A 26,451-nucleotide genomic window follows, 5' to 3' on the forward strand; every position below is an offset into this window, starting at 1 on the left:
GGTCACCATGACCTGCCCTCTCCATTCCTGGCATGTAAATACATTGTATAGTGTGTAAATCTCATGTGGCAAAGAGAACAAAACTCAAACTGCGACTCGTGTTGGGGACCCACTTCCCAGCGCCAGCACACCTTTTGCTTTGATGTACAAAAAGAGAAAGCCAGTACTTTAATGGATGTGTGTGTGTGTGTGTGTGTGTGTGTGTGTGTGTGCAGGAGAGTGAGGAGAGTGTGTTTGGGGGAGAGAGACTGCCTCATTTAGCCCTTGGGATTGAAACCCATACCTCTTCTGCCTTCCTTCCAACCTTCCCTTCTCTCTTCCCTCAGGTCTTCTCTCTCCTCTCCTTTCCCAAGGTATAGGAGTCATCTGTAGAGTTCTTATGGTTTTCCTCAGCCCCTTTCACCCGAGGCTTCCATGCCTTTCTCGGGCTATTCCATTTGGGGGTGGGGGTTTTTGTTGTTGTTGATGGGGCCGGGGTGGGGGTGGGAGGGGTTGTACAAAGTCAAACCAACAAGTTTACAGTTGTAAGTGCAATGACCTAAGTCCTCTATCTGAACATTGTAAATTGTGTGTCTGTCCTGCTGCGCCCTGTGAGAACTCGTAGTATTTCAATGTACCGCCTTCTGTATTGTGACTCAGTATGAGATATTGCCCCTACAAGGTATTTCTGTGATAACAGAATAAAAGGACTTGATATAAAGCATGGGTTGGCTCCTGCATTGTTCCTCTTTTACTGGAGTGGTGGAATCCAAAAAGCAATTTGCAATAGTAATTTTTAAAATTTTACGTTTAATATTTTATTTTTCCCAGTTATATGTAAAATAATTTTTTAACATTTATTTTTATAACTTTGAGTTCCAGATTCTCTTCCTTCTTCCCCTCCTCACTCCCCATTGAGAAGGTTTATGTGAAATTATGCAAAACATTTCCATAAAAATCATGTTGTGAAAGAAAACATAGATTCTCATCCCTCCAAAACAACTGAAGAAAAATAAAGTACCCCCCAAAAGTATGCTTCCATCAGTATTCAGATTCAGATTCAATCAATTCTTTCTCCGAGTATGGATAATATTTTTCATCATAAATCCTTCAGAGTAATTTTAAATCATTGTTGCAATAATAAATAAAAGCAGCAAATGTAAATGTCCACAAAAATTGTTTGTCCTGCTGATGCATGAAGGCTGTTTGGCTTTACAGATGTAGACATTTGACCTTCACCATAACTAAAACAGTACATCATCTTTTCTCCCCTGCCCCATTTCCAAGCTTTTCTATTTCTCTGGAGGACCCCACCATTTTTCCAGTAATTCAGATTTACCCCCTTGGTATCATCCTCGACTCCTTTCTTTCCATCACCTCACATAGCCAATCAGGCTCTCTCATACATTATTATTTCTAATCCCCCACAACATCTCTTCCATCTATTTCCTTCTCTCCATTCACATGAGCACTGATCTGGTTCAGGCTCTCATTATCTCTCACCTGAACAATGGCAATAACCTCTTGTGTGGCAAGGAGAACAAAATTCAAACTGTAAGTCTCTGCACTCTGGTCTACCCAGCTCTACCTAGCTTCCAACATGATTTCCCTAAAACTCAGGTGTGATCATATCATTCTCCTACTCTATAAACTTTAGTGGCTCCCTGTTCCCCAAAGAATCCAATCAACCCTTCACTGGCTGGATCCTGCCTACGTTTTTAGCTTTATACTCATACATAGACTCATACACTGTCCTCCAGCCAAACTCTCCTGCTTCCATCACACACCAATTCCATGCCTTTGAATTGACTATCCCCCATATCTGAAATGCAACCTCTCCACAGTGGATAGCACATTGGATTTGATGGAGTCAGAAAATGCAGGGTTCAAATCCAGCCTCAGACACTTACAATCTGTGTGAACTTAAGGGAGGTACTCAAACTCTGTTTGCTTCAGTTTCCTTAATTGTAAAATAGGTTTAATAGCACTCAATTCCCAGGTTTGTTGTAATGATCGGGTGAGATTATTTGTAAAATGCTTTGCATAGTACCTGGCACATAGTAGATGCTATCTAAATATTAGATATTATTATTATTATTATTATCTTTGACCCTTAGAATCCCTAGCTTCTTCAAGGATTAGCTCAAGAGCTACCTTCTACTGCAGGCTCTTAATGAAACTATTCCTCATTCCCCTGGTTACTAACGTCTTCCTCACAATATTATCTTGTATCTATCATATACCCATTTTGTATATTCCTATCTATATGTATGCTTATCTCCACTCACTAGATTGTGAGCTCCTCAAGGACTGGTTCGCACTTACCTTTATATCCCCAGCAGCCACCACAGTGGGTTTTAATAATGCTTTTTGTATGGTTGACTCCCAAACAAGAACTGAAAAACTCTGGGTCACTGAGGTCTCAGTAAAGATGCCTTAAATACTGGCCTAATTGGTTCAGCAATTTGCCATGGCAAACTTGTAATGGCTTCTCTAAAAGCAGGTCTGCTCTGTTGCTACCCAAGATATTGCTCCATGAATTCCCACTACCACCAGATCTGTGATTAATGAGCTGATTCATCCATTAATCTCCCTGGAAGGGAGGGAAAGGGACAACAATATAAAGGCTCTGTCCTTGGCCCTATATCATTCAGCATTTTTATCAACCATTTAGATGCATCTTTGCATTTTTATCAAATTGTGAATGAAATGAAACTGAGTAGACTAGCTCTATATGTTGGACAACAGTTTCAAAATCTATAATCTGCTTCTGAATTTAAAGGGAAACACAGTTATTAAAAGAAGCTCTTGTACCAGTCTGATATATAGCCATCTTAACATGTCAGAGCAAGGAAAAGCTTCCCTCATACCTAGTAGGACAGCATCTTGGCCACAAAAAGGACAACATTAAATATTCCTTGAATTGGTTGTCTTGAACTGTGACTTGTCTATAGACAAACCTAGTAGCTCCTGAATGTGGGGGCTTTTACTATTTTTTTACTCAAGAGTAAAAGAAAAATAGGGTTAGAGGAGCTGGTCTCCTTTACACACTTACCAGCTCATGGAAAACAGTTTCAGGAACATCAGGAGTAAACTTGATAAGGATATACACAGGGATTGGTGAGATTCTTTTCAGTGGTTACATCAATCATCTTAGCTATGTTCCCCCTCTGGGAGAATAAAATTTACTAATTTTATTAGTAAATGAAAAAATCTTGGTAGATTGGAGCAGGGGACAAATCCAATAGAGATGGAACATTTAGTAGGAATTAATGTAAGGTTCAAAAAAATCAATTGTGCAAATACAGAATGAGGGAGAAATGTCTAAATTGTTATACATGAAAACTTAGAGTTTTTCAAGGACTCTAAGGAGCATATGAATGAATAGCCAAAAAAACAAAATAATGAGTTAATACAATTTTACATATTTCATAGATTACAGAACCATAAATGGAAGGGACTTTGGAGGCCAACTCCCAGTTACTGATAAGGAAATAAAGGCTCCTGGGAGGCTCACTCACTTGCCTGAGGTCACAGGAGTGCAATGTTAGATGCTGGGAATACAAAGAAAGGCAAAAATAGCTCCTTTCCTTAAAGAGCTCACATTCTAGTGGGTGGAGGCAACATGTCAGTAATTGGTAAGCAAATTGGTCAGTAAATCATACAAGATACATGGAGAATATGTTGCCCAGGGGATTCCTGCTTCATTATCAGAGTTGGATGACTTGACCTCAGAGATCCGTTTGATCTCTGTTTCTTTGCTAAAAAGCAGGTACATCAGAGAAGTGGCTGATTGCGACCATTTAATGGAATATGAAGCCTCGGGGGATTCTGCCCCTTCCCCATCCCTCAGCTATCTTGTATCATGTCGTCATGCCATTATGATTCACTCAAGTATCTACTCCTGTCCCCGAATACATTTTACAAGGTCAATGTCCAGAGGCTAGAACAGTCGTTTTAGGGAATTTGGGGGCACTCCTTAAATAAGACAAAACTGAATCCCTGCTGAGAGCTTACTAGATAGAAAGCTAGGCATTGTACATAGGTCAGATAACTTTCCAATTAGGGTGTTTTGTTTTTATTGATTTTTTTTATCATTATGAATTTAACAAATATAAATTAACAAGAATAGTTATTCATATAAAAGAACAGAAAAAAGTAGACTGATAGGAAATCCATGTATGTCTGATACTTACAGCTTTTTGGTGTTTTCCAACTCTAGCATGACACTGGGTACCTAGTAATGCTATAGTTCCAACACTTTCCTCCTTATCTGTGTCCCTTCTGGACTTTCTTATGTTCTCTTTATTTCCTTAATGATTCATTGACCATCTTTTATTTTCTTCCCTTTCGTATCATCATCCTATCCCTACACACACACACACACACACACACACACACACACACACACACACACACACTTCTCTGGCCACCATTAAAGCCCTTTCCCCTAACAAACAAGTGCAATCATGCAAAATAAACCTACACATTGGTCATGTCCAAAAATGCATATCCCGCTTCTCTGCCAAGAAGTAGAAAGTTTGCTTCATCTTCTGACCCTGCAATTAATCATTGTGTTGATCATAGTTAAGTCTTCTAAAGCTGATTTTATTTGTAGTGTTGTCATTGTTTTAATTGTTCTGAATCAGTTTATTTTTCTTAAGTTAATAGAGTCATTACAGATTTCTCTGAGTCTATTTATTTTTTATGGCACAATAATATCCTTCCAACTCATGTGCAATAATTTGTTCACCCATTTCCCCAACTGATGGGCACTCACTTTGCTTCTCATTCTTTGCTACAAGTTTATATGTGTTTTATATATAGATATAGATATAGATATATAGATATATACTTATATATATTTATATATGTGTATATTTTATATATATACATACATATATGATATGCATATATATGTTTAAAATATGGTCATTAGTTTTTAAAATCAATTTGACAGGGACAGCTAGGTGGCACAGTGAATAAAACATTAAAGTCAGGAGAGCCTGAGTTCAAATTCAGCCTCAGACACTTAGAGCTATGTGAACCTGGGCAAGCACTTAACCCCATTGCCTAAAAAAAAAAAAAAGAAAAAGAAAGAAAGAAAAGAAAAGCCTAATTTGACATTGGTCAGCTTTCTCAAGAATGCTTTTTTAAGAAAAACAAGAAACCATCCTCACTAGGTCCTAAAACTAGTAAAAATAGCCATCTAGCACCTTTCCATCAGGCCACAATTCAGCTTTCAAAGCTGGTGACATAGATGCAAACTCAAAGTTTATTCCACTGTTTTTGTTCCCAGGCTCTCACTCATTGGTGCACCTTCAACCTGTCCATAGCATCCCACCCTTAAAGATTTAATCATTATAATATTTCTGCTTCACTTTAAGATATAAAAAGTGCTTACCTCACAACAATCCTTTCTTGTGGGCAAATATTATTCCCTCTTTTTTTTTGCAGATGAAAAAAAATAGGCTCAGAGATATTAAAGTTAACTAGTTCAGGATGACATTATCTCACATTAAAAAAAAAAAAGCTGAATATTGGAATTAGCATCTGCAACTATAAATTTAATTAGATGTTCTCCCGAGAGACTTGTAATCTTGACATGAGTTTTTCTTTTCTGTAACATCAATCATTGACCAAATTTGTTATATACCATATTTTAGTGGGGACAACAATGTGTCAATAATTAGGTACATACCAGATACATAGAATAGATGGAAGGTAACCTTACATGGGGAAAACCTTGGCAGCTGGGAGTAGAGGGAAGGTAGGAACTAGCAGAGGCCTCCCCAAGAAGATGGATATAAAAGAAGTTTCAAAGGAAGCCAGGACCTCTAGGAATTAAAGATGAGAAGCATCTCATGGGGGACAGCCAGAGCAAATAATGGAGGCAGAGTGTCATGTTCCAGAAACAGCAGATTGGCCAGTTCCGCTGAATTGTTGAACTTATGGAAGTGAATCTAGATTGGAAAGTGAGGAGGGCATGAAATTGTAAAGAGCTTCAGGTGCCAAACAGAAGACATGTAATTCCCAAAGTTGACTTCATTTTGGAGAATCACTTTGGATCAGAGTGGGGAAAGACTTGAGGAAGGGAGACCAGTTAAAAAAAGTCTGTTTCAATAATTCAGAAAAGAGGTGATGAGGGTCAGAAATGGAGTGGTAGCCACATGAATGAAGAGGGGACATATGAGAGATGCTATAAAAGCCAAAGTGACAAGATTTGACAATAGATAGGAGAGGAATAGATAGGAGAGGAATAGATAGGAGAAATGGGTGCAAGCAAGGAGTCAAGTTGGACTATTAAGATTTCAAAAATAAGTGAGTAGGAGCATGATGGGATCCCTGATAATAACAGAGATGTTCAAAAGAAGGATAATATTTAGGGGCAATTACAATGAGCTTTGTTTTAGAAACATTGAGTTTGAGATATGTATTGGTTTATAGATCAGGAAATAAATGAGAGCTGGATATAGATCTGGAAATCATCTTCATACAGATGATATTTGAACTCTGGGGAACTTGTTATTGCACAAAAACAAAGAGGGGAAAAAAGGGCTTGTGATAGCATTTAGCACAGTGCCCCAGTGTTTGCCACAGTACCCCATTTTAGGTCTCAGGAATTTTTTTATATTTTCTGATTGGGACTCCCAAAGAGCTTTTGTTATATTTATATATATTTATCCATACTTACCATTTTAGGAATTAAAACTAATCATTTAAAAATATGTCCTTATTAATTCATTTAAAAATAATAATAATGAATCCATTACATGTTAACATAGATAACATTTTTGTGAAAAATAACCATAATTTCCAAAACAAAAACAAATTTCATGAGAAGAGTAGTATTGCTTTAGACTTTTGTGAATCTCTTGTGTCTAGCTTAATAGAAGAGAAGTGTTTTTGCATTCCATCTGTTAGGACATTTTGTTTTGGTTATAGTATATAAAGAAAATCCCACCTTCTGCAGATATGGAGTTGGATAAGAGAGGAGTATTTTAATAGCTTTTCCATATAATCGTGGATAACTTCTCTGATGCTACACCAAAACTCAACAGCTGCTAGATTCTTAAAGGTTAATTGCAATGGATACTGTATCAATGAACTTTCCTTACTCTGTTACATTAAAACCCAGTGGTCTAGCACTTTGAATGGATCTCTTAATCATGTATAATTTTATAACATAGAATTTTGGAAATTATTGATCCATTAAATCATATAGAGCTTTCAAACACTGACACATTTCATTATATAATAGAAAAAATTACATTTGCAAATATCATCATCCATCTCATCTGAAAAGCCTTTCAAGTACTAAGAAACCGGGAAGCTCCTGATGGCAGATAAAAGTTTTCCAAAATTCTAATATTCACTTAAAAGCTTGAATTTTATCACTGGCAACAAATATTGTCAGTTGTTTTCCTTGATATGACAGGCTCACTTCATTCATTTTCAAGACAATACCCACGTCTAAATAACTCTCATTTGTCTGGCAGTCATTCTTTCAAGTAAAAACGGTATTCCTTTAAAAAAAAATGGCTAATTCAGTTCATGATTCAACCACACAAGTGTATTTCCTCAAGACAATCATCTTACTCTGGTATACAAAAATGATTTACCTATTTTGTCACACAGAATATTAAAAAGATTTATACTCAGGGGCAGAAATTTAACAAAAATTAATCATTTTTAACGCTTCATTAAGGACATTCTTCGGTGAAACTGGCTCGTTGGGCATTTTTTAACTGCACGATACCGAGGGATGCCATTGCCTTAATTCAGCCCAACAATAGTTTCACCCAAGGTTGGGTTTGTACCATCGATACAAATGTCAGCACAGTTGTCCTATCATAAACGGTGAGGTTCCAGAAAGTTATTCAATACTGTGACTATTTCAGCACCACTTCGTATGTGCATTTGGTAAAAGACTGTCACCTTTGGTGATAAATTAGTGCTGATGTTAAATAAATGGAAGCCGAAGCGCAAGCCCAATCATATCTGTAGCTTCAATCACCGCAAAAGAGGCAGTAACTCAGTCCTTATGTTAGCTACTGAATTGTTGTCAATCAATACAAGTCACGCAGCCTGTGGAAAACTGCACTGCGTGCTTGGGGAGGAACTAATTTTCCTTGCGAAAAAGGTAAATAATGTCTTGGTCTTAATAAGAACAGTTTCAATCTCACCAGCCCCCTTGACAATGTCTCGGGGGTCCTCTGCAACCCATGAGTCACACTTTGAGGAGGGCTGCCCTGGGCCACTGGACAGAGTGGGCCCGCATTGGGTGAAGGCTCGTTCTCATCTCAAAGTTCTATCAATGAAATCACAGGTTCAGGTCGTATCTCCCGACAACCCTGTGAAGTGCCCAGGTATCATTATTCTCCTTTAAAGGCCTCGCTCTGAGCCTGCCGCTCCCGTCAGTGCCTTCTTTGCACTGGGCCGCGGTCTCTGCCACGAGCCCGAGCTCCCCCGGAGCCGGGACGCTTCGGCTTTTGTTAGTGTCTCCCGTGCCTGGCCCTTAAGGAGGCTTGAGCTGTATCCTCGAAGACGCGGGGGGTTCGAGGGGACGCACGTAAACGTTTCTTTCGCCCGAGGATGCTGGGTTGTAGCACCTGCACCCAGACAAGCCGAAGGGGCGGGACTGGCTACAAGCTAAGCTCGCACTGGAGGAAGGGCGCAGTCCCCGCCCATATCACTCTCCGGAGGAGTCGCGAGCTTGACGCCCCGCCTCTCAGGGAGTGCCGGAGTGGAGAAGGCGTGTCTCTGAGTGAGGTGGGGACTCAGCATTGGGAGCAGCGGAGATTGGTGAGGAAGCAGTTTAATCCCGCCTTCCCTGAGCCGCACCCACTCCGGCCCCGCCTCTCCTCTCCCATTGGGGCGCTCCGCGGAGAGGGCGTGTCTATCCGGAGCGCTTTGCCCTCAGACACTGCGGAAACGCGCCCTGGGCCCGCCCCGCAGCTGATTGGGTCCTTCCGGACAGAAAAAGGATCCCCCGTCCCTGGACGGATCCGCTTCCATGGAGCGACAGGTACGGGCTCGGCGCGCGTCCGCTCCGGCTCCTGCCCCGGCTCCGGCTCCGGCTCGGCTCTCCCCGGCTCCGCAGCCGCGGCCTGACCCGTGTGTTCCCCCCGCGCAGGTGCAGATGAGCGAGCTGGACGAGGCCACGGCGCTGTACCGAGCGCTGAGCCGCCACCCCGCGCTGGTCACCGCCGGCCTGGGCCCCGAGGTCACCACCCAGTACGGTGGCAAGTACCGCACGGTGCACACAGGTGCCGCGCGGGGGCCCGAGGGGAGGGGCCGCGGGAGGGAGGGCGCTCACCGGCCCGAGCCAGGGGCTGCCCAGGAGGGATGCGTGGTGCGTGCCTGTGCGTGCTCAAGAGGGGGCGCGACGGGGGCTTGGAAGCCGGGACACCGGACTGGGGGGCGGGGCGCCGAGAAGAGGAAGGCTTGGGGGAGGGGGTTCTGGGCCCGAGGCGGGAGGGCCTGGAGAGCACCTGGAGGCAGGACCCCGCTTCTGGTGAAGAGCGTTCCTGGACGGCTCCTCTGCCTTGCATCTCTGCATCTCTTGTCCAGTGAGGGGGGGACTAGAGGAAACCGAATTCTCGTCGTCTGTAATCCTCTTATTGGTCTCGTCTCTTAATTCCTGGAGCTGAGGGCCGGAGTCCTTCCCAGCGTGGGGGAAGGGGAGGGGAGGGACGGCCGCGCTGCAGATTCCGGGCTTCCCTTGCAGAATGGACGCAGCGAGACCTGGACCGCATGGAGAGCATCCGCTTCTGCCGCCAGTACCTCGTGTTCCACGACGGCGGCTCTGTGGTGTTTTCTGGACCTGCGGGCAACAGCATTGAAACCAAGGGGGAGTAAGTGTTAGGGGGGCCCCCGCGCCTCCCCCCGCCTCCCTCCGCCCTGGTGCTTGTTCAGAAGTTCCAGATTCTCCTTCTCCCCCGGGTCGTTTCCGGCCTGGGTCCCAGGATGTGGATAAGCTGCTGCTGCTCCCAGTATTTTCTCCTAGTAGCTCCCTACGGCCCGACCCGTCTCACAGTCTTACTTACAAAGTATTAACTGAGTGCCGTTCGGAGAGCTAAGTCCGCCCTCCCGGAGTTTACAGTTTATTTTGACAGAATTTTTAAAGGTAAAAGAATTAGAGAAAAACCATTGCTAGACTGTTTAGCATCAGCTTTTAATTGTTCCAGACTGTGCCCCTTGTCATCTTCTCCGAGAATCCTGAAAGTCACTCGGAAGTGCCATTCAGAACGGTTTATCAGTCAGGAGCTTCCCTTGCCTACTCCCTCATACTGACTGAATGGGCTTTTGCCTCGTGGAAAGCTCTAGACGGCCACTTCTTCTCGATCAGTCTACTGCCTTCCCACACGTCCCGAACCCCAGGATCAATAATATCATTGCTTTTTTCATTAGCATCCAAAACTCCATGATTCACTGCACTGAACTCTGCACTGAACACTGCACTGGCAGTTCGGAGAAGGGGGATGTCCTTGGATTAGAGTAGTTGAAGTAGTTGGGATTTGACCCGAGTCTTGAAGGTTACGTTGGATTTAGGTATTTGTCTGAGTTTGTTTCATATCATGTTTTATCTGTGAGAGGTCCCAGCCCTATAATAAGCTACTTTTTAAAACATCAAGTTTTATTTTTTTAATGAATAGAAATCTAATTTCTCTCCTTCACTCATCTCTTCACTCATCCCACTTAAAAAAAGAAAGAGAAAAACAAATTCTTGCAGCAGTTAAGCTTGGTTCAGCAAAAGTCAGGAAGAAGTACCTTTTGATAAGAATTCTATCCTGGCCTGGCAACTCCCTAACTGCAGACCTGGCTTTGGGCAGGCCCAGGACTCAGCTGGTCATGCTGTTCCCACAGGCTGCTGAGCAAAGATTCCCCCTCTGGGGCACTGAAGGCTGTGCTTCGAAAGACTGGGAGTTCAAAGGCTGGGGAAGAGAAACAGTTCCTGGAGGCAAGTCTCTCAGTGACCTTGGCACTTGCTGGAATTTGGTTAATTGCCACTGGGTGTTGTGCTGCTAGGTCCGTGGAGCAAGATTAGGCTTTATCTTTAACTGGGTGGAGGGTTCTTCTTGAGGACCAGTGTGAGAGAGCATCTTGTAGATAAGGCATATATCTGAAAGGGGTGGAAAAAATAGTCCTGGTGAGGCTTACCTTGTCATAGAAAGTGACTAAGGCCAATAATAATAATTAATAACGATATGCTCCTGTTTTTGGAGAAGAAAGGGGACTGGCTGATGTAGTAGATGGAGGGGATCTGGTTGGGACTTTCATTCTGTCTTCACATTAGGTTTGGGAAAAGAATTGTAAGCTGAAGAGCATCAATCTAACAGCGCTGGAGAAGCATGGGATTGTGTATGAGGATGGTGAGATTCCATAAGAGTGATAATACTAATAATCACTCACACTAATGGACCACTTTATTATTATAAGTTGAAAGTCAGCCTTATCTAGAGCCTGGAGAAGAGGCTGAAGGCAGCCATCCATAAGGGAGGGATGGGAAATGACTGTAAGATCCAGAGCCAGGCAAGATCCAGGTACTTTTGTTCTCCTCCCTCTTAGATTGTTTTGGGTGCCTTTCCTGGTCACATTCAGAAAGCCATATTCTCTATGTGGCTGAGAAGAAACGTCCCAAGACAGAATCTTTCTTCCAGACCAAAGCCTTAGAGCTCAGTGATGAAGAGACGGCCAAGCCAAAGAAACAGGACCAAGCAGTCAAGGTGCAGAACTGAAACTTTGTCACTGCATTTCTTGGCTTAAAGGGAGGCCTTCCTAACCCATCTTTGCTGTAACATAACTAGCATTCAGTGTGATAACTTTAAGACAGTAATTAAGAAAGGATCCTTGGAAAACCTCAATGAGGTTAAGATTATTGAATAATTGATCAAAACTAGTTTGAGAGTGTTGTTTTTGTTTTTTGTGGTATCTGGGTTTTAAGATGTTTGGAGTTTTTTTGTGGGTATTTATTTTTTGTTGTTTGTTTTTAGGGAGATCAGTATATATTTCATGAAGACTGGGGAGAAAATTTGGTTTCCAAAAGCATCCCAGTGCTGTGTGTTCTGGATATTGAAAGTGGGAACATCTCAGTGCTAGAGGGAGTCCCAGAGAATGTTTCCCCAGGGCAGGTCAGTACAGCGTTCTTTTATTTCTGACCAAGATAAAGGAACAGTCCTTTTGAGGGTTTGGAAACAGGACTCATTCAGCACTGAAAGCATGGCAGGGACTGCCTTCATACTTGGACTCCTAAGTGTTGATGAATTGTGAACTTGTGTGTGTGTGTGTGTGTGTGTGTGTGTGTGTGTGTGTGTGTGACAAACCTCAGTGAATCCTGGCTCCTTGGGACCCTGTAGTTCTGGTCATATCTCCCTGGCTCACGCAGTTGACCTGTTGCTCTGAGTTTGGTTTTATGTGTCACATAGGCATTCTGGTCTCCTGGTGACACTGGTGTGGTGTTTGTGGGCTGGTGGCATGAGCCTTTCCGACTAGGAATGCGTTTTTGTACCAACCGCAGGTGAGAAGAATGGGAACAGATTGATTGGGCAAGGCTGGTCTAACTTTTCCTTGAGCTCCCTATACTTGGCTTGGCTACTTGCTCTAAACTGGAAGCTGGGGGCCTGGGTCTTTCTGTATTCTTGTGATTGCCTGTCAGCTCCCCTCCAATGTATTGTTAAGGGGGTGAAGGAGTAATGGGGATAGGAAGGCTCCAAGCTGAGAATTTAGGATCTCTCTGGTGTTTCCAGGTCGGCTCTGTTCTATGTAGACCTCACCGGTGGCAAATGTGGTAAGTAACCTACTTATTGTGTCCTGTACATTTATCTTTCTACCAACTTAGATCTTTTTTTTTCTTTTTTAAATTTGGAACCCTAAGCAGAATGAGAAATAAGAGTATTTACTATCAGAGATCTTTCATAAAATTCTCAAAAAAAATGTGAGTTTTATCAGTAACACAATTCAAAGACTAAATCCTACATGCAAAACACCACCAATTTCAGTAGCAACAATTCAATATAAAAACAAAGCATATCATAATTATCCAGCCATGCCCACCTTTTAAATCTTGTTGGAGTTCAGTGTTATGCCTTTTTTTCCAGTGTATGGGATGTGCCTCTTCTCATATCTTCTTTCCTGTCCCAGAGCTCCTCTCTGATGACTCCATGGCTGTGTGTTCCCCGAGACTGAGTCCAGACCAATGTCGTATCATCTATTTGCGGTACACAAACCTCAGTCCCCATCAGCAGTGCAGCCAGTTGTGCTTGGTGAGTCTGGAATAATCCTGCCACCGACTGTTGGGATGAGGGCGTCAGCTACTGCCTTTGAGTCTCACCTCTCTAGAGGTCATCTTGAGTATGTCTTATATCATGGTGTCTGTACTGGTGAATGATCACTTCTTGTTGCTCAGCTAGAGGCAATGGTGGGTCATTGAATTCTGAAAAACCTAAATACTGAGCATGAACAGTAATAGCTATCGACATTTGGCATCATTATACCTATATTAATATATGTCCTTGTTTTTCCTTCTAGAAGATAAACTTGTGAGTAAGAATTATTTCATTTGTTGTATTTGTATCTTTAGTGCCTAGCACATTGCCTGGGTCATAGTAGGTGCTTTAATAAATGTGAATGGATTGATTTAGCATATCCTGGAACATATCCATGCATCTTCTCTTTGAACTGGAGGTGCACCCCTAAGTAATGAGGGAAAATCAGGTTAGGGCAAAGATTCTTCTTGTCTGTTAGTTTGAAGAGCTCTCACTAAATCACACTTGGCAGTTTGGGGTTGTCTTTTTATTTGGGTGGTTAGAAAGGGATCTACTGCCCTAAGAAGCACCTGTAAGCCTATGTTAACATCTTATTTGGGTACAGTAGGAAAGATCTTTCTATATTATAGGCAGGCAGATGCTAATAGAGACAGTCAGCATTCCTCCTTATCTCTAACACTAACCTCCAAAGCCTTTCTGAGCCAGGTTAAGAGATGGACTTTAGTCTCTCATGGGCCGGATGCTGAGACCCAGATGGAACTGGTCTGGAAGCCCATTTAGGTGGATACATGAAACTCAATCTGCTGAGATGTGACCATTTTCACACTTTCTTTCAGTATGACTGGTACACAAAAGTCACCTCGATCGTGGTGGATGTTGTGCCCCGACAATTGGAAGGTGAGACACTGTTAACCTGAAATTACTAGTTTGAGGACTATGACTTGTAGGACACAGCTAACTGGCCATCTCTCTTCTGTAGTTTTGGGAACAGACTGTTTTAAGATCTAGATGTATTTGATTATATCTATTTCCATCCCTAAATTTTCCCTTTTCATTATTTGCTGTCATCCAATTTCATACCAGAATTCTGCTAATGCTCTTTGTGTCGGAGCCACAACCTTCTCTTAAACCATAAATTCTCATTATCTCCTGGTAGCACAACTTAGTTTTTCTTCTTTCCCTTAAATTGACGTTTAATCCCAGCAACTCTCCTCGCTCAGAGCCCCTTCTCCTAGCTTATGGTCATAATTTCTTTTCTTTTTTTTAAATAATTTTATTTACCAGATATTTGCATAAGTAATTTTACAACATTGATAATTGCCAAATCTTTTGTTCCAATTTTTCCCCTCCTCCCCCCCCCCGCCCAGATGGCAGGTCGACCAATACATGTTAAATATGTTAGAGTATAAATTAAATACAATATATGTATACATGCCCAAACAATTGTTTCGCTGAACGAAAAGAATTGGACTTGGAAATAGTATACATTTAGCCTGTGAAGGAAATCCAAAATGCAGGTGGACAAAATTAGAGGGATTGGAAATTCTATGTAGTGGTTCATAGTCATCTTCCAGATTTCTTTCCCTGGGTGTAGCTGGTTCAGTTCATTACTGTTCTATTGGAACTGATTTGGTTCATCTCATTGTTGGAGATAGCCACGTCTATCAGAATTGATCATCATACAGTATTGTTGTTGAAGTACATAATGATCTCCTGGTCCTGCTCATTTCACTCAGCATCAGTTCATGTCAGTCTCTCCAGGCCTTTCTGAAATAATCCTGTTGGTAATTTCTTACAGAACAATAATATTCCATAATATTTATATACCACAATTTATTCAGCCAATCTCTAATTGATGAGCATCCATGTAGTTTCCAGTTTCTGGTCATCACAAACATTCTTGCACATATAGGTCCCTTTCTCTTTTTTAAGATCTCTTTGGGACATAAGCCCAGTAGAAGCACTGCTGGGTCAAAGGGTATGCAGAGTTTGATAACTTTTTGAGCATAGTTCCAAATTGCTCTCCAGAAAGGCTGGATGTATTCACAATGTATCAGTGTCCCAGTTTTCCCACATCCTCTCCAACATTCTGCATTATCTTTCCCTGTCATTCTAGCCAATCTTACAGGTGTGTAGTGGTATCTCAGAGTTGTCTTAATTTGCATTTCTCTGATTAATAATGACTTGGAGCATTTTTCATATGACTATAAATAGTTTCAATTTTTTCATCTGAGAATTATTTGTTCATATCATTTGACCACTTATGGTCATAATTTCTATGTCCCATTTGCCACTCTTTGGCAAATCCCTGTCAACCATTTGCTTACACAGACCTATCTTTTGTGAGGACTTGTACAGTATTAAAGCTTCCCCTCTCCTCTCTCATGATCAATTGGGTGAGAAGAAACAAGGCCCCACCAGTTTGTATTATTACAGCTCTTTTTAGCAGAAGCACAGTCATTTTCTAACTTCCTACTGCAACACAAAATGGTGATTTTAAGACTTCGTCACTGGACAGGTCCATCTAGTCTGTCCCCCTTGCAGATAAGGAAGTAGTCCCAAGGACAGAAAAGGATTTGCCTGAGATCACACAAGTAATAAGGAGCACAGCCAGCATGCATACCTCAGATCTCTAGATTTTAAACCCAAATTCATTTCCATTACAACATTCTGCCTTTCAGAAGCTGAGTTTGGAGGTAGAGCCCCATGCTTCATACAATTCCATTCAGCACAAATATTGTACTAGGTTTCTGAGGCTACAAAGACAAAATAAATGGCTCTTGCCCAGCAAGCTTATACTCTCCTGGAAAAAATATAAAACAAGGTAACAGATCACTAATAGCTTTATGGGTTCAGGGAAGTCTTCGTGAAGGGTGATGCTGGCTGACAGAAAGGAGTTACCAAAAGACTCTGCTTTCTAGAAGAAATACCACCAAGGAAAAGTGCAGTCAGGAAATGGCATTTTCAGTGTGTGGGATAACAGTCACACAATTTAGCTGGATCAGAAGATGCTGAAGAGGACGGATGTGACATGAGGTTGGAAAGGGAGATTGGAGTCAGTTTTGAGAGATCCACACAGAATTGGCTTGGCTAGAATGAATGTCATTGGCATGGCAGCCCCTCCCTTGAGGGGCTGTGTCCCACTGAGGTAGAGCTTGTAGGGCAACATGGGCTCTGGATGCCCAAGTCTCCTTCTTGTTAAGGAGGGTGACAGGCTTCCGTCATCTCAGTTGACTAGTTTTTTAAGGAAACCTCTTCTGGTTGGGATGTTGAACCTTGGAAATGTCATTTTATAGGCCTCTAGTGGCAGTAGTAAGGCTTACTTCCATTTCCCTCCATCTCCTTCAGGAGAGAGGTTGGCAAGGTTTTTACCTCAATATTCCAGCAACTGCTATAGCTACTTCAGGGGAGTCCCTTGTAGGGAGGATCACTAACCAGTCATTGGGTAAGAGCCTATTTGTGCTTGTCAGCTGCGACTGTACGCTAGACTTACCTGCTTGCTTTAGATTTCTGCGGGTAAGAGCCTATTTGTGCTTGTCAGCTGCGACTGTACGCTAGACTTACCTGCTTGCTTTAGATTTCTGCATGAATTTGACAGGTTTTCAGAGGTAGAGGCACCAAAGGGAGAGATTGGTATCTGCTCTTACCTTGCTGGGTTAGTGTGAAGAAAGTGTTTGGCAAACACCAAAGCTCTGCAGAAATGCAGGCTCCTGGAGCTGCAAGGGAACTCAACAAGCTGCTACTGTGCGACACTCAGCAGCGGCAGGGAATATGCAGAGAATGGACTCTCTTCACAATAGCACTGTGTGGAAGGCATTTATTGGCCGCAGCTTAAGTAGCCTTCCTATTGTCTCCTGTTTCAAAAATGCAAGATCTGGCTTTGGAGTGTAGTTTAGATCTAGATTCAAAGACCACAAATTACATTCTCAGTTGAAAAGAAAACTCTTTTATGGCCTTTATCAGTTCATCCTATGTTGAGTTGTACTTTTCTAGAAAAATGTAACCAAGTAACAACTTCATTACTTAGAGGTAGCAGTAGGGTTGGTCAGGCCTAACCCAGCTAGGCCGGAGCAGCCCTAGCTGCTGTTGTGACTAGAAATAGTCCTGCCTCTGGGGACAGAAAATATACATTAGAATGCAGCTTTGCAGGGCTTGGGGCCTTGATACCCTTTAGATGAAAGACCTGCCCTAAGAGGCTCACTGGGTTGCTAAGTCCTCCTTTTTGTATCTGAGAGCACTTTGCATCTTATATTATGAGGCTTTTCTAGAAACCTAAAGCCCCTCATCTGCAGAAAAGGAGTCCCTTTCTCTAGATTGGTACCCTTTTCCTCTTAAAATACTAATACCTTGTAATCCTGATCAGCCACTTGCTTCCTCTGCTCAGAGATCCCATCTGGTCAGAGCTCAGCATTCAGCTTTCGTGGCATGTTCTCAGAATTACCTGGGTGATTCTGGGTGTGCCTTAGGTCAACACCTTAGGTTCATCTTGTATGTAGATAAAGTCATTGTTACTATGTGTACACTATACGAGGAGAGATAGAGTCTGACCCTATGATTTCATGGGTGAGGACACAACAAGTGCCAAGCACTGGGCTAAGTATTTCATAAGCATTATTTCATTTGATACTTTCAATAATCTCGTAAATTAGATGCTGTTATTATCCCCAGTTTACATTTGAAGAAACTGAGGCAGGCATGGTTAGGAGATCTGCCAGAGTGAGACAGCTAGTATGTATCAGAAGCCAAATATGAATATGAAACCAGCTCTTTTTCACTCAAGGCCCAGTGCTCTCTGTCCACCACACTACCTAACTGCCTCTCTTACATACACACATGTTCTATGTGCTTTAAATATGATTTTACTTATATGATAATCAACCCTTGTTTAGGAATATATTCTAAATCATTTTAAGAAAGTTTTTAGTGTTACTGTGCATCTTAAGCTTCAGGAGGATTAAGTGGTATCTGTACTCCACTTTTGTAACTTAACTGAATAGCAAAGGTCTAGCTGTTCAAAGAGAGTCAATAACAATAACATTCACTCATCCAGTGCTTTAAGGCTCACCAGATGTTTCTGTAGAAGAATAACTTCATTTTACTGATTAGGAAAGAGATGTCCTCAATTACTCTATTAAGTATGGAAACTCCAAATATAGAAAATTTGTCAAAAATTAGGATTTAGGTTTTGTTACAGGTTGCCCCATAAACTTATACCTGTTTTTAGGCACTATTTCATGCCCAGACGTCTATGCAGTTAGTTTAATAGGATTGTTCTTAATTATCCTAGAAACTAGTGCCAATTTTTAAGATGAGAAAATGGAAGACCCAAAATTTTAAAGGGCAAAAACCTATCAGAATTCAGGCCAACAAGAGGCATTTTACCCTAAACAAACTCCAAAGCTGCCCACATTCCTTTTTTTGTACTATGCAGTGAAGATACTCTACTTCCATTTTTTTTCTCACCTTAAAACTCTTATCCACCTTAGGATCCTGATAGTCTTTAGCCAAATTTCTAAGAAACTCTGTGAAGACTGCTTTTCCTTGTCCTGAATGGGCCCTTCTCTTACCCAGGGATTAATTCCAGCCCCCAATAATATTTCTCTTTCTCTCCTTGATTAGTTTTTTAATCCTGCAGGACCAGCTGTTTTCTACATTCACCTCCTCAGCCAGGCTTGGTTCCAAAGGTACATAAGTGGAAATAGAATTCACTTTCTTATCCGCTTGTCTTCTCATTCCTTTCTGAGCACTGAAGCAAACAAGAGATTCCAAGTGCTCCTCCATCTCTTGAGTCCTAAGCTTCCTTCTCAGAGGCCTAAACTTTTATTCTTTGGGTAGTGAAAAAGCTGTTGAAAGTCTTGTGTTTTCTAAGATATTATTACAGATCCTATTTTTTCCCTTAGGTTCCTTTTGTGGAATCTTCTGTAGCCTGTTGCCTTTGGGATGCTGGTCAGCTGATAGTCAGAGAGTCGTCTTTGATTCTGGCCTGCGGAGCCGACAGGTGAGAAGAATCTTGCTACAAGAGTACATTTAGTATTGGCCAACATGCTGTACTTGGAAATGTTATCTCTTATTTTTACTGGGGCCTTTGAAATTGGTTATATATTGACTTAACTAATCCTTGTTCAGGTTTTAAGTGACAACTGAACCATTCTCATTTAATACTTTTAAATTATGATCTGTCTCAGAAGGAGTTGAATTTTTAGAGGGAATGAGAAAGGAGAAGGAAATTCTTGCCTAGTTCTCCCCTTCTTTTTGTCCCTGGGTTCCCAGTGTTAGGGCTTAGGAAGATGTCTCCTTAGCACATCCCACATAGCTGACTTCTGAGGGAGAAGGAAAGTGGAACCAGTGAGACAATAGTTAGCCCCCCTCCTCCCTCGGCTTTATTTTTTCTAAAAAGCTGCCAGTACTTCCCATAGGCCACTAGGTAAATATCTTATTCTCTCTAAGTTTTACTGCCCTTAGAGAATGATGGTGATGATAGGATTCAGAAGGAGAATTCGTGTAATTTTTCTTGCCAGTCAGAGACCAAGACAGCCATAGGGAGGCAGAGGATCTAGGGCGGGGATGGGGAACCTTGTTTCTGCCAAGAAACAGTGGATATTTATAACATTATTCACAAGCCATACGAGATTATCAACTTAAAAACTCAAGCAGTGGGAAGTAGTTGTTCCCTAACATTCAGCTCATCATTGTCTGTGGTTGGCTTGGTAGAGCCAGACCAAATGATATCGCAGACCTTATGCAACCCATGGGACAAATGTTCCCCACCTGTGAACTAGTGCTATTAGCACTTGCATTTTATGGATGTTCAAAGAGCCAGAGAAGTGAAACAGCCTGCCCTAGGTCACACAGATAGGAGGTGGCAGAGCTGACATGTAAAGGTAGACCTCCAGAGTCCAGCCACAGGGTTGTTTTCATTACACCATGAACCATGACAAAAACCATCAGGCACATAGAGGCAACTGCGTACTTGAGAACAATGAAAGATATTGTGAACCATGAAGATTGTATCCTTTTAGACCACTAGGAGCTAGAGAAATACAAAACATCATTGTAAAAAATACTCACTTGGTACTGAGCTCGTGCTCTAACCTGGAACTGTATTTTGTCCCCTTTTTTTCCTACAGGATCTGTTTGTAGTGAATACCCAAACGGGCAATGTGACCTCCCTGACAACTGGTATGGCATGGAAAGTGAATGAGTTAGTTCAGTGCTCTCCAAAAACTTGAGAGTTCAAAGTCACTGTGATCCCCTGGGCAGCATGTTCTGATTTACTATTGAGCAAGGGGTGTGAGCTGCTCCAATAGGTGCTGGGCTTTCAATTAGCCCTCCAACCTCTTTTTCTTTAGTATTTTTATTTTTCAATTTACAAAAATCTCTTTACTTTTCCTTCTTCCTACCTCCCAGTGAAAAAAAAAAAAAGCAAATGGTATAGGCAAGCAAAACAAATTTCCCAAATGACCATGTCCAAAAATAGTTCTCATTCACTGAGCACCTGTGTATCCCCAGCCCTGTGCTAGCCAACTGAATTGTTGACTACAAATGTGAGATCTGGTCTCTGTCTTAATGCATTCATAGTCTGTTTGGAAAAACCAGCAAACAGGAAAAACAGCCAACAGTATCTGTCAAAAATAATTAAGTACTAAATATTTAATACAGACTCTGTGCCTGAGGTTAGAGATACTGGCATGGTATTGAGGGTAGGGAAAGTTCGAGTCTTCCTTGAACTCAGCACATTTGAAAGGTCTATTTAGTAACTGGACCTAACTTTGCTCCAGGGCTAGGGCAGTGGTGACGCATCTGTGTCTAAGGGTCCCTTGGCCCTCTTTTGCTGCATTCTAGGGTTGCCTTTGGGAAGCTGGAAGTTGCTCACAATTGACCAAGACCTCATGTTAGTTCAGTTTTCCACTCCCAACCAACCACCAAGCTTGGTAAGTACTTCAGATGCCTTTGAAATGGGGAAAAAAAACAATCACAATTCCACTAGGGAAGAATTTGATATGGACATTTACAGTTTTTGCTCTTCCTTCAGTTTCTACTTCTTTTTTATTTCTCCAAAGTTTCAAGACATGCTAGGATAAACCTAGTAGATTTTAATAAAACTCATCCAGGTCTGTGCGTGATGGGTCTCTTACATGGAGAGAGCCAGATAATCCCTCTTTCAGACCAAAAAAGGACAGTTTTTCTCTGTAGAAGAGGCTCCCTGTTGTCCCCCGCCCCTGAGGCCGGAATGAGAGATGGTGGTGGTACTCCCGCCATAATAGGGGGATTCTCAGAAGATGACAGCATGCCTTCATTTTCAGAACAAAAGCCAGAGGCTTAGATCAGAAGGTCAGATGTGTCGTAACATAGGACTGGTTAGCAGAGTGGCTGGACTGGTGCATAGAGATTTCTGGGCCATATCCTTCCTGGAGGATATGTTTTAAGCTTCTTAGTCACACTCCATATTTTGACCTCATACTAAGGCTTAATTGAAGAGGAAGGTATGTCTCAATAAGGTCCTTTAACTTTGTTATGAAATGTCTGTCACATGCTCACTGCCTAGCTCCCGCCATTTCATTTCAAATTTGAGACATCTGATCCAATGGTAAATTTTAAGACTTCAAGTGAAGAAACAGATTCTTCTGTAACAGATTTTCTCCCCTTGGTAGAAAGTGGGCTTCCTGCCTCCTTCAGGGAAGGAACAAGAGATCCACTGGGTAACCCTGGAAGATGCAGAATCCATCCCAGAAATCACTTGGGCCGTCCGTGTCCTGAAACCACCTCCTGAGCAAGAGAACCCAAAGTACCGTGAGTGAACGGGAGTCATCTAGGGAAGTGAATTGGGACATGCTAGCCCCAGGAGGGGATGGCACTGCAGGGGCAGGATCCCCTGGGATGGGCAGAAACAGACTCCTCCAAATTTCATGAAGTGACCGGCCCTTCTACATAGTCTCTGTTCCTGTCCCTGAGGGGCTTCTTTGGTGGATCTGGCTGTGTTTCCCTTGTATGCCACAGGCAAAGATCTCCATGAACTCTGAATTTGCTGTTTCAGTGCAGTGCGACATTAGTGACTCTTCAGATTTTGCCTCATAATTTAGCGGCATTTGTACACCATTGTTGTAATGATGCTAGTATTTCAGTCAGTTGTAACTTTAAGCTCACTTGCCATGAGCCGACACCAGGACTGCTTCAGACTCAGAACATAGACTGTCCCAGCTAGAAAGGATTGTAGAACATCATTTAGACCAAGTCCCTCATTTTACAGGCGGGAAAACTGAGTCTCAGAGTGAGGAGTAATGCAGTTTTCTTCTCTGCCCAAGGTTTCATGAGGGCTGCTCAATTCTAACAATCAAAGCTTAATATGATGACAGAGTATCTCACGGGCCCAAGGGTCAGGACCCACGTATTCAGGAAACTGCAGGCCAGCTAGGTGAGGCATGTAGCATGGCAGGGTCCCCCGTAGAAGATAGGGAAAGCAGCAAGATGAAAGTTCATGGCACCCCCATAGCGGGCAGACCTCTGGGCACAGGCAGGAGGGTGGCTCCTGGCTCCCACTATATCGGAGCTCTGCATGTGGGCTGGGGAGGGGGGCCTGGCCCTTGGGAACCCCACGTCCACCAGCCCAGGCTCCAGAGAACCATTGGCCCAAAGTCAGGCCTTGTGCTGTGGTGGGCGGCAAGGGCTCTCCCCCATGGTCACCAAGATTTGCCCTGAGACTGCTGCCTCCTTCCCTATCACTCTGGGAGAGCAGGCCCAGCCTCCAGGTTGCCCAGGGTGCCTGTTGGCAGCCTTTATCTGAGTGCCTTCCTGGGTCTCTGCTCCCTGGGCTTCTCCGAAGTAGGGGGAGGGTGGAGTAGCCCTTTTTGGTGAGTTGTTGGGCCCTTTTCTCTGAGTCCTCCAAGATCCATGGTATTATCTTCCATGGAACCTGGCTCTTGGCTTAGTAAACTCACGATATTTAAGAACATTCTTCAAAATGTTGAGCTTTCTCTAGCTGACTATCCTGTTTTTTCCCTTGTAGCTGGCCTCGACTTTGAAGTGATCCTCCTGCAACCTCCCAGAAAAGCTGAGAAGTCCCAGGTTCCCCTGGTGGTCATGCCTCATGGTAGGCCTCCCACCCTCCCTGCTTCTCACCCTCCCTGCTTCCCACCCCCTCCCTCTGGAGCTCCTCACGCCTAACTTCACCCTGTCTCCTAGGGGGACCCCATTCATCTTTTGTGGCAAGCTGGATGCTGTTCCCTGCTGTTCTCTGTAAGATGGGCTTTGCTGTCCTGCTGGGTGAGTGAGGGCCTGGGGGCAGCATCCCTGCCTGGATGGGGCAAGGGGATTGTGCAGTATCTTCCACTGGAACATGACTGGCTCCCCACAGAAATGGAACTGCGTCCTCTGGTTCCCAACCCAGAACTCTTCTTACACTACACAGTATTGCTTGTCCAATTGTAAATTCCAAATGAGTGCTAACACTTAGGAAAAGTGGTAATACTTATTTGTATAAGCAGCACAAGGAACTCGAGGAGAAACATAATACCCCCAAAATGTACAGACCCCTTCTGTGTTTTGTAGACAAGGGTATTGCCCTGATCACCTCTCAATCTCTCCTTCTGTTTGCAGTGAACTATCGAGGTTCCACAGGCTTTGGACAAGATAGCATCTACTCCCTCCCTGGGAATGTGGGAGACCAAGACGTGAAGGATGTTCAGGTATGGAATCAGCAGGTATGGGAAGTACTGTTATCTCTGGAGGGAATGAAAAGCTGGCTCCTTAGCCCCGAGATAAGCCCAGCTTGGAGCTTGTGGTCTGCCCCAGGTCTTGGTGGAGAGGGCCTCTTTGTGCTGTGACCAGGGCTAAAGCTCCCTTTTTGAGCCCTGTTCTATGGGGCCCACACCACAGAGTCTCCCTGCCATTGTTCCTTGCCCCCTTGACGAGCAGTGTCTGAGGCCTATGGTCTGCCAGGCCTCTCAGCCTTCTGTTCCTTCATCCAGGTTCTTCTGGGCAGCTATTGCCCTGTTGACTAACAGCCTATCTCTGCCACAGGGATGTGCTGTTCCTCTTCCTGTCTAAAAGAAACGTCAGCTCATGTCCTTTGGCCACGTGCTAGCCAGGGCCTAGCAGAAATGGCCGAGCCTCAATCCTTTCCTTGTGGGTCGCAGCCCTCCTTGTAGAGGGGCAGAAAACCCAGGGAACAGCTGCCGCAGCTCTTCCTTCTCTGCTCTTACAGTTTGCCGTGGAACAGGTGCTCCAGGAAGAGGAGTTTGATAGGAATCGAGTGGCTCTCATGGGGGGATCCCACGGGGGCTTCCTGTCTTGCCACTTGATTGGCCAGTATCCAGACACCTACAGTGCCTGTGTAGCTAGGAATCCTGTCATCAATGTGGCATCTATGTTCTGCTCTACTGACATTCCTGACTGGTGAGTATGCCCTGCACTCCAGGGGGCTGGGGGAAAGCCAATCCTGACCCCATGCCCCCCTACTCTGGCAGTATCAGCTGTTCACCCCCAAAGGTTCTAGAGAAGGATTGCCTTCTCACTGCGCATCCGACAGGCCAGGGTTAATATGACTGAGAGGGAAGCCCCTAGGCTCAGACCCATTCCAGCAGCATCTGCTAGAGGGTTCCAGATCGTTCTGGCCTCCTTAGTGAAGGATTCTGTGATCAGAGGGACAATGCCTCACCATGCCCTAGGAAGAAAACTGCCCAGGGGGGATTTTTCTGGACCCCCTCATGAAGCTAGTATAGGGAAAAGACCAACTGGCATCGCTCCATCCTGTCCCTCTGCATTGTGCGTAAGAAGTCCAAAGAAAGAAGCTGAGAGTGCAGTGCTCAGTCTGGCCTCTCCACAGGTGCATGGTAGAAGCAGGCTTTCTCTATACTTCTGATTGCCTCCCTGACCCCACCACCTGGGCAGAGATGCTGAACAAATCACCAATCAAGTACGCTTCTCAGGTGCGGTACCTCCTCCTGCCCCCCACCTTCACCAGGCTAGCAGCCGGGCCACAGGCAAAAGCACTGTCCCTCCTTTCCTCCCCAGGTTAAGACGCCCCTTCTCCTCATGCTTGGTCAAGAAGACAAACGTGTCCCTTACAAACAGGGTATGGAGTACTATCGGGCTCTCGTAGCCAGGAAAGTACCTGTGCGGTGAGTGTAGATCTCCTCCTCTATGGGGACTGACTGGCGGGTCCCAAGAGCCTGGGAGTTCTGAATTAAGTGATTGGGTTAACCTGGCCACCCGTTGGTGATAGCACTCTGCCAGGGAAAAAGGCTGCATCTGTGAGATGTCCTGTGTCCTTCAGGTTCTTGCTGTATCCCAGGAGCAACCACTCCCTCTCTGAAGTAGAAGTGGAATCTGACAGCTTCATGAATGCCGTTCTTTGGATGCAGACGCACCTGGAGTGCTGAGGAGCTGGGAGCAGGGTCAGGGCCCCTGCCCATCCCACCCTGACCTTTCTCTCTCAGCCTATGCTGTGATAATGCAATACTGACATTTCCGATCTCCGAGCTGTCTTAACAAGGGATTCATAATGAGCTAAAGAGGAGGATCCTGATGTAGCTCCCCAGGCTGTGTGCACTATAGCCCTTCCCAGGCAGAAGGGAGGTGAGGATTCCCACGTTCCCTGTCTGGCCAAAGAGTAGACCAAGGCCTTCAGCTGAACCAGCAAGGAACCATCTGTGCCTCCCACCCAGGCTTGCAGGAGGGCCTTTCCGGCCTGATTCCATCTTGGAGGACAATGGGGGGTGCAGAGGGGGCAGTTGTGATATCTGATTGTTAACCTGCAAAGTCATTCTTTGGGGTTGAGTTTGGGCATTTTCCACAAGCCCATTAGATAAGCCCTAAGGGCTGGACCTAGTGCTAAGCCCTTGTATTGGTGCTTTAGGGGATGCTTTTTAAGAAGCCAGAAGCAAGAGGTGGAGAGAAGAGCATTTGGCCCATTTCTTCATCTGCTAAATGGGGGGGGTTTGAACTGAATCTCCCAGAGGCCATCTAGCTAGTTCCTGTGTCTACCTGACTCTAGCTGCCTCCTAAGACTAGGTACTAGGCCCATTGTGGACCACAAGTCCTGACAGTGCTCAGCAGAGGTATGTGCTAATAAATAAACATGACCCTAGTGAAAAGATGACTTTCTGGGCTTCTTTTCTTTTGAGAAAAGCAAGAGTTCTCCTCTGGAAGCCTTGGTGAAGGCTGAAGCTTGTTCCACTTAGGCACAAGCTCCCATCCTTGAGCCCGC

At 43.8% G+C, this 26,451-nt stretch overlaps 1 protein-coding gene across 1 annotated transcript; it reads left to right on the plus strand.

Annotated features, from left to right (window-relative positions):
• Window positions 1-8,878: 8,878 nt before the first annotated feature.
• Window positions 8,879-26,338, plus strand: APEH (acylaminoacyl-peptide hydrolase). The gene is made up of 22 exons (XM_074283274.1): window positions 8,879-9,007; window positions 9,116-9,248; window positions 9,710-9,836; window positions 10,849-10,942; window positions 11,279-11,354; window positions 11,551-11,708; window positions 11,976-12,113; window positions 12,408-12,499; window positions 12,729-12,769; window positions 13,123-13,244; window positions 14,084-14,144; window positions 19,148-19,245; window positions 20,375-20,426; window positions 21,090-21,178; window positions 21,899-22,037; window positions 23,251-23,334; window positions 23,427-23,507; window positions 23,841-23,929; window positions 24,448-24,638; window positions 25,069-25,171; window positions 25,257-25,363; window positions 25,519-26,338. The coding sequence occupies exons 1-22, from the start codon at window positions 8,996-8,998 to the stop codon at window positions 25,622-25,624; spliced, it is 2,193 nt and encodes a 730-aa protein (XP_074139375.1). The 5' UTR covers window positions 8,879-8,995; the 3' UTR covers window positions 25,625-26,338.
• Window positions 26,339-26,451: the final 113 nt, after the last annotated feature.

The sequence above is a fragment of the Sminthopsis crassicaudata genome, chromosome 1, assembly GCF_048593235.1.
Source record: "Sminthopsis crassicaudata isolate SCR6 chromosome 1, ASM4859323v1, whole genome shotgun sequence".
Classification (NCBI taxonomy): domain Eukaryota; kingdom Metazoa; phylum Chordata; class Mammalia; order Dasyuromorphia; family Dasyuridae; genus Sminthopsis; species Sminthopsis crassicaudata.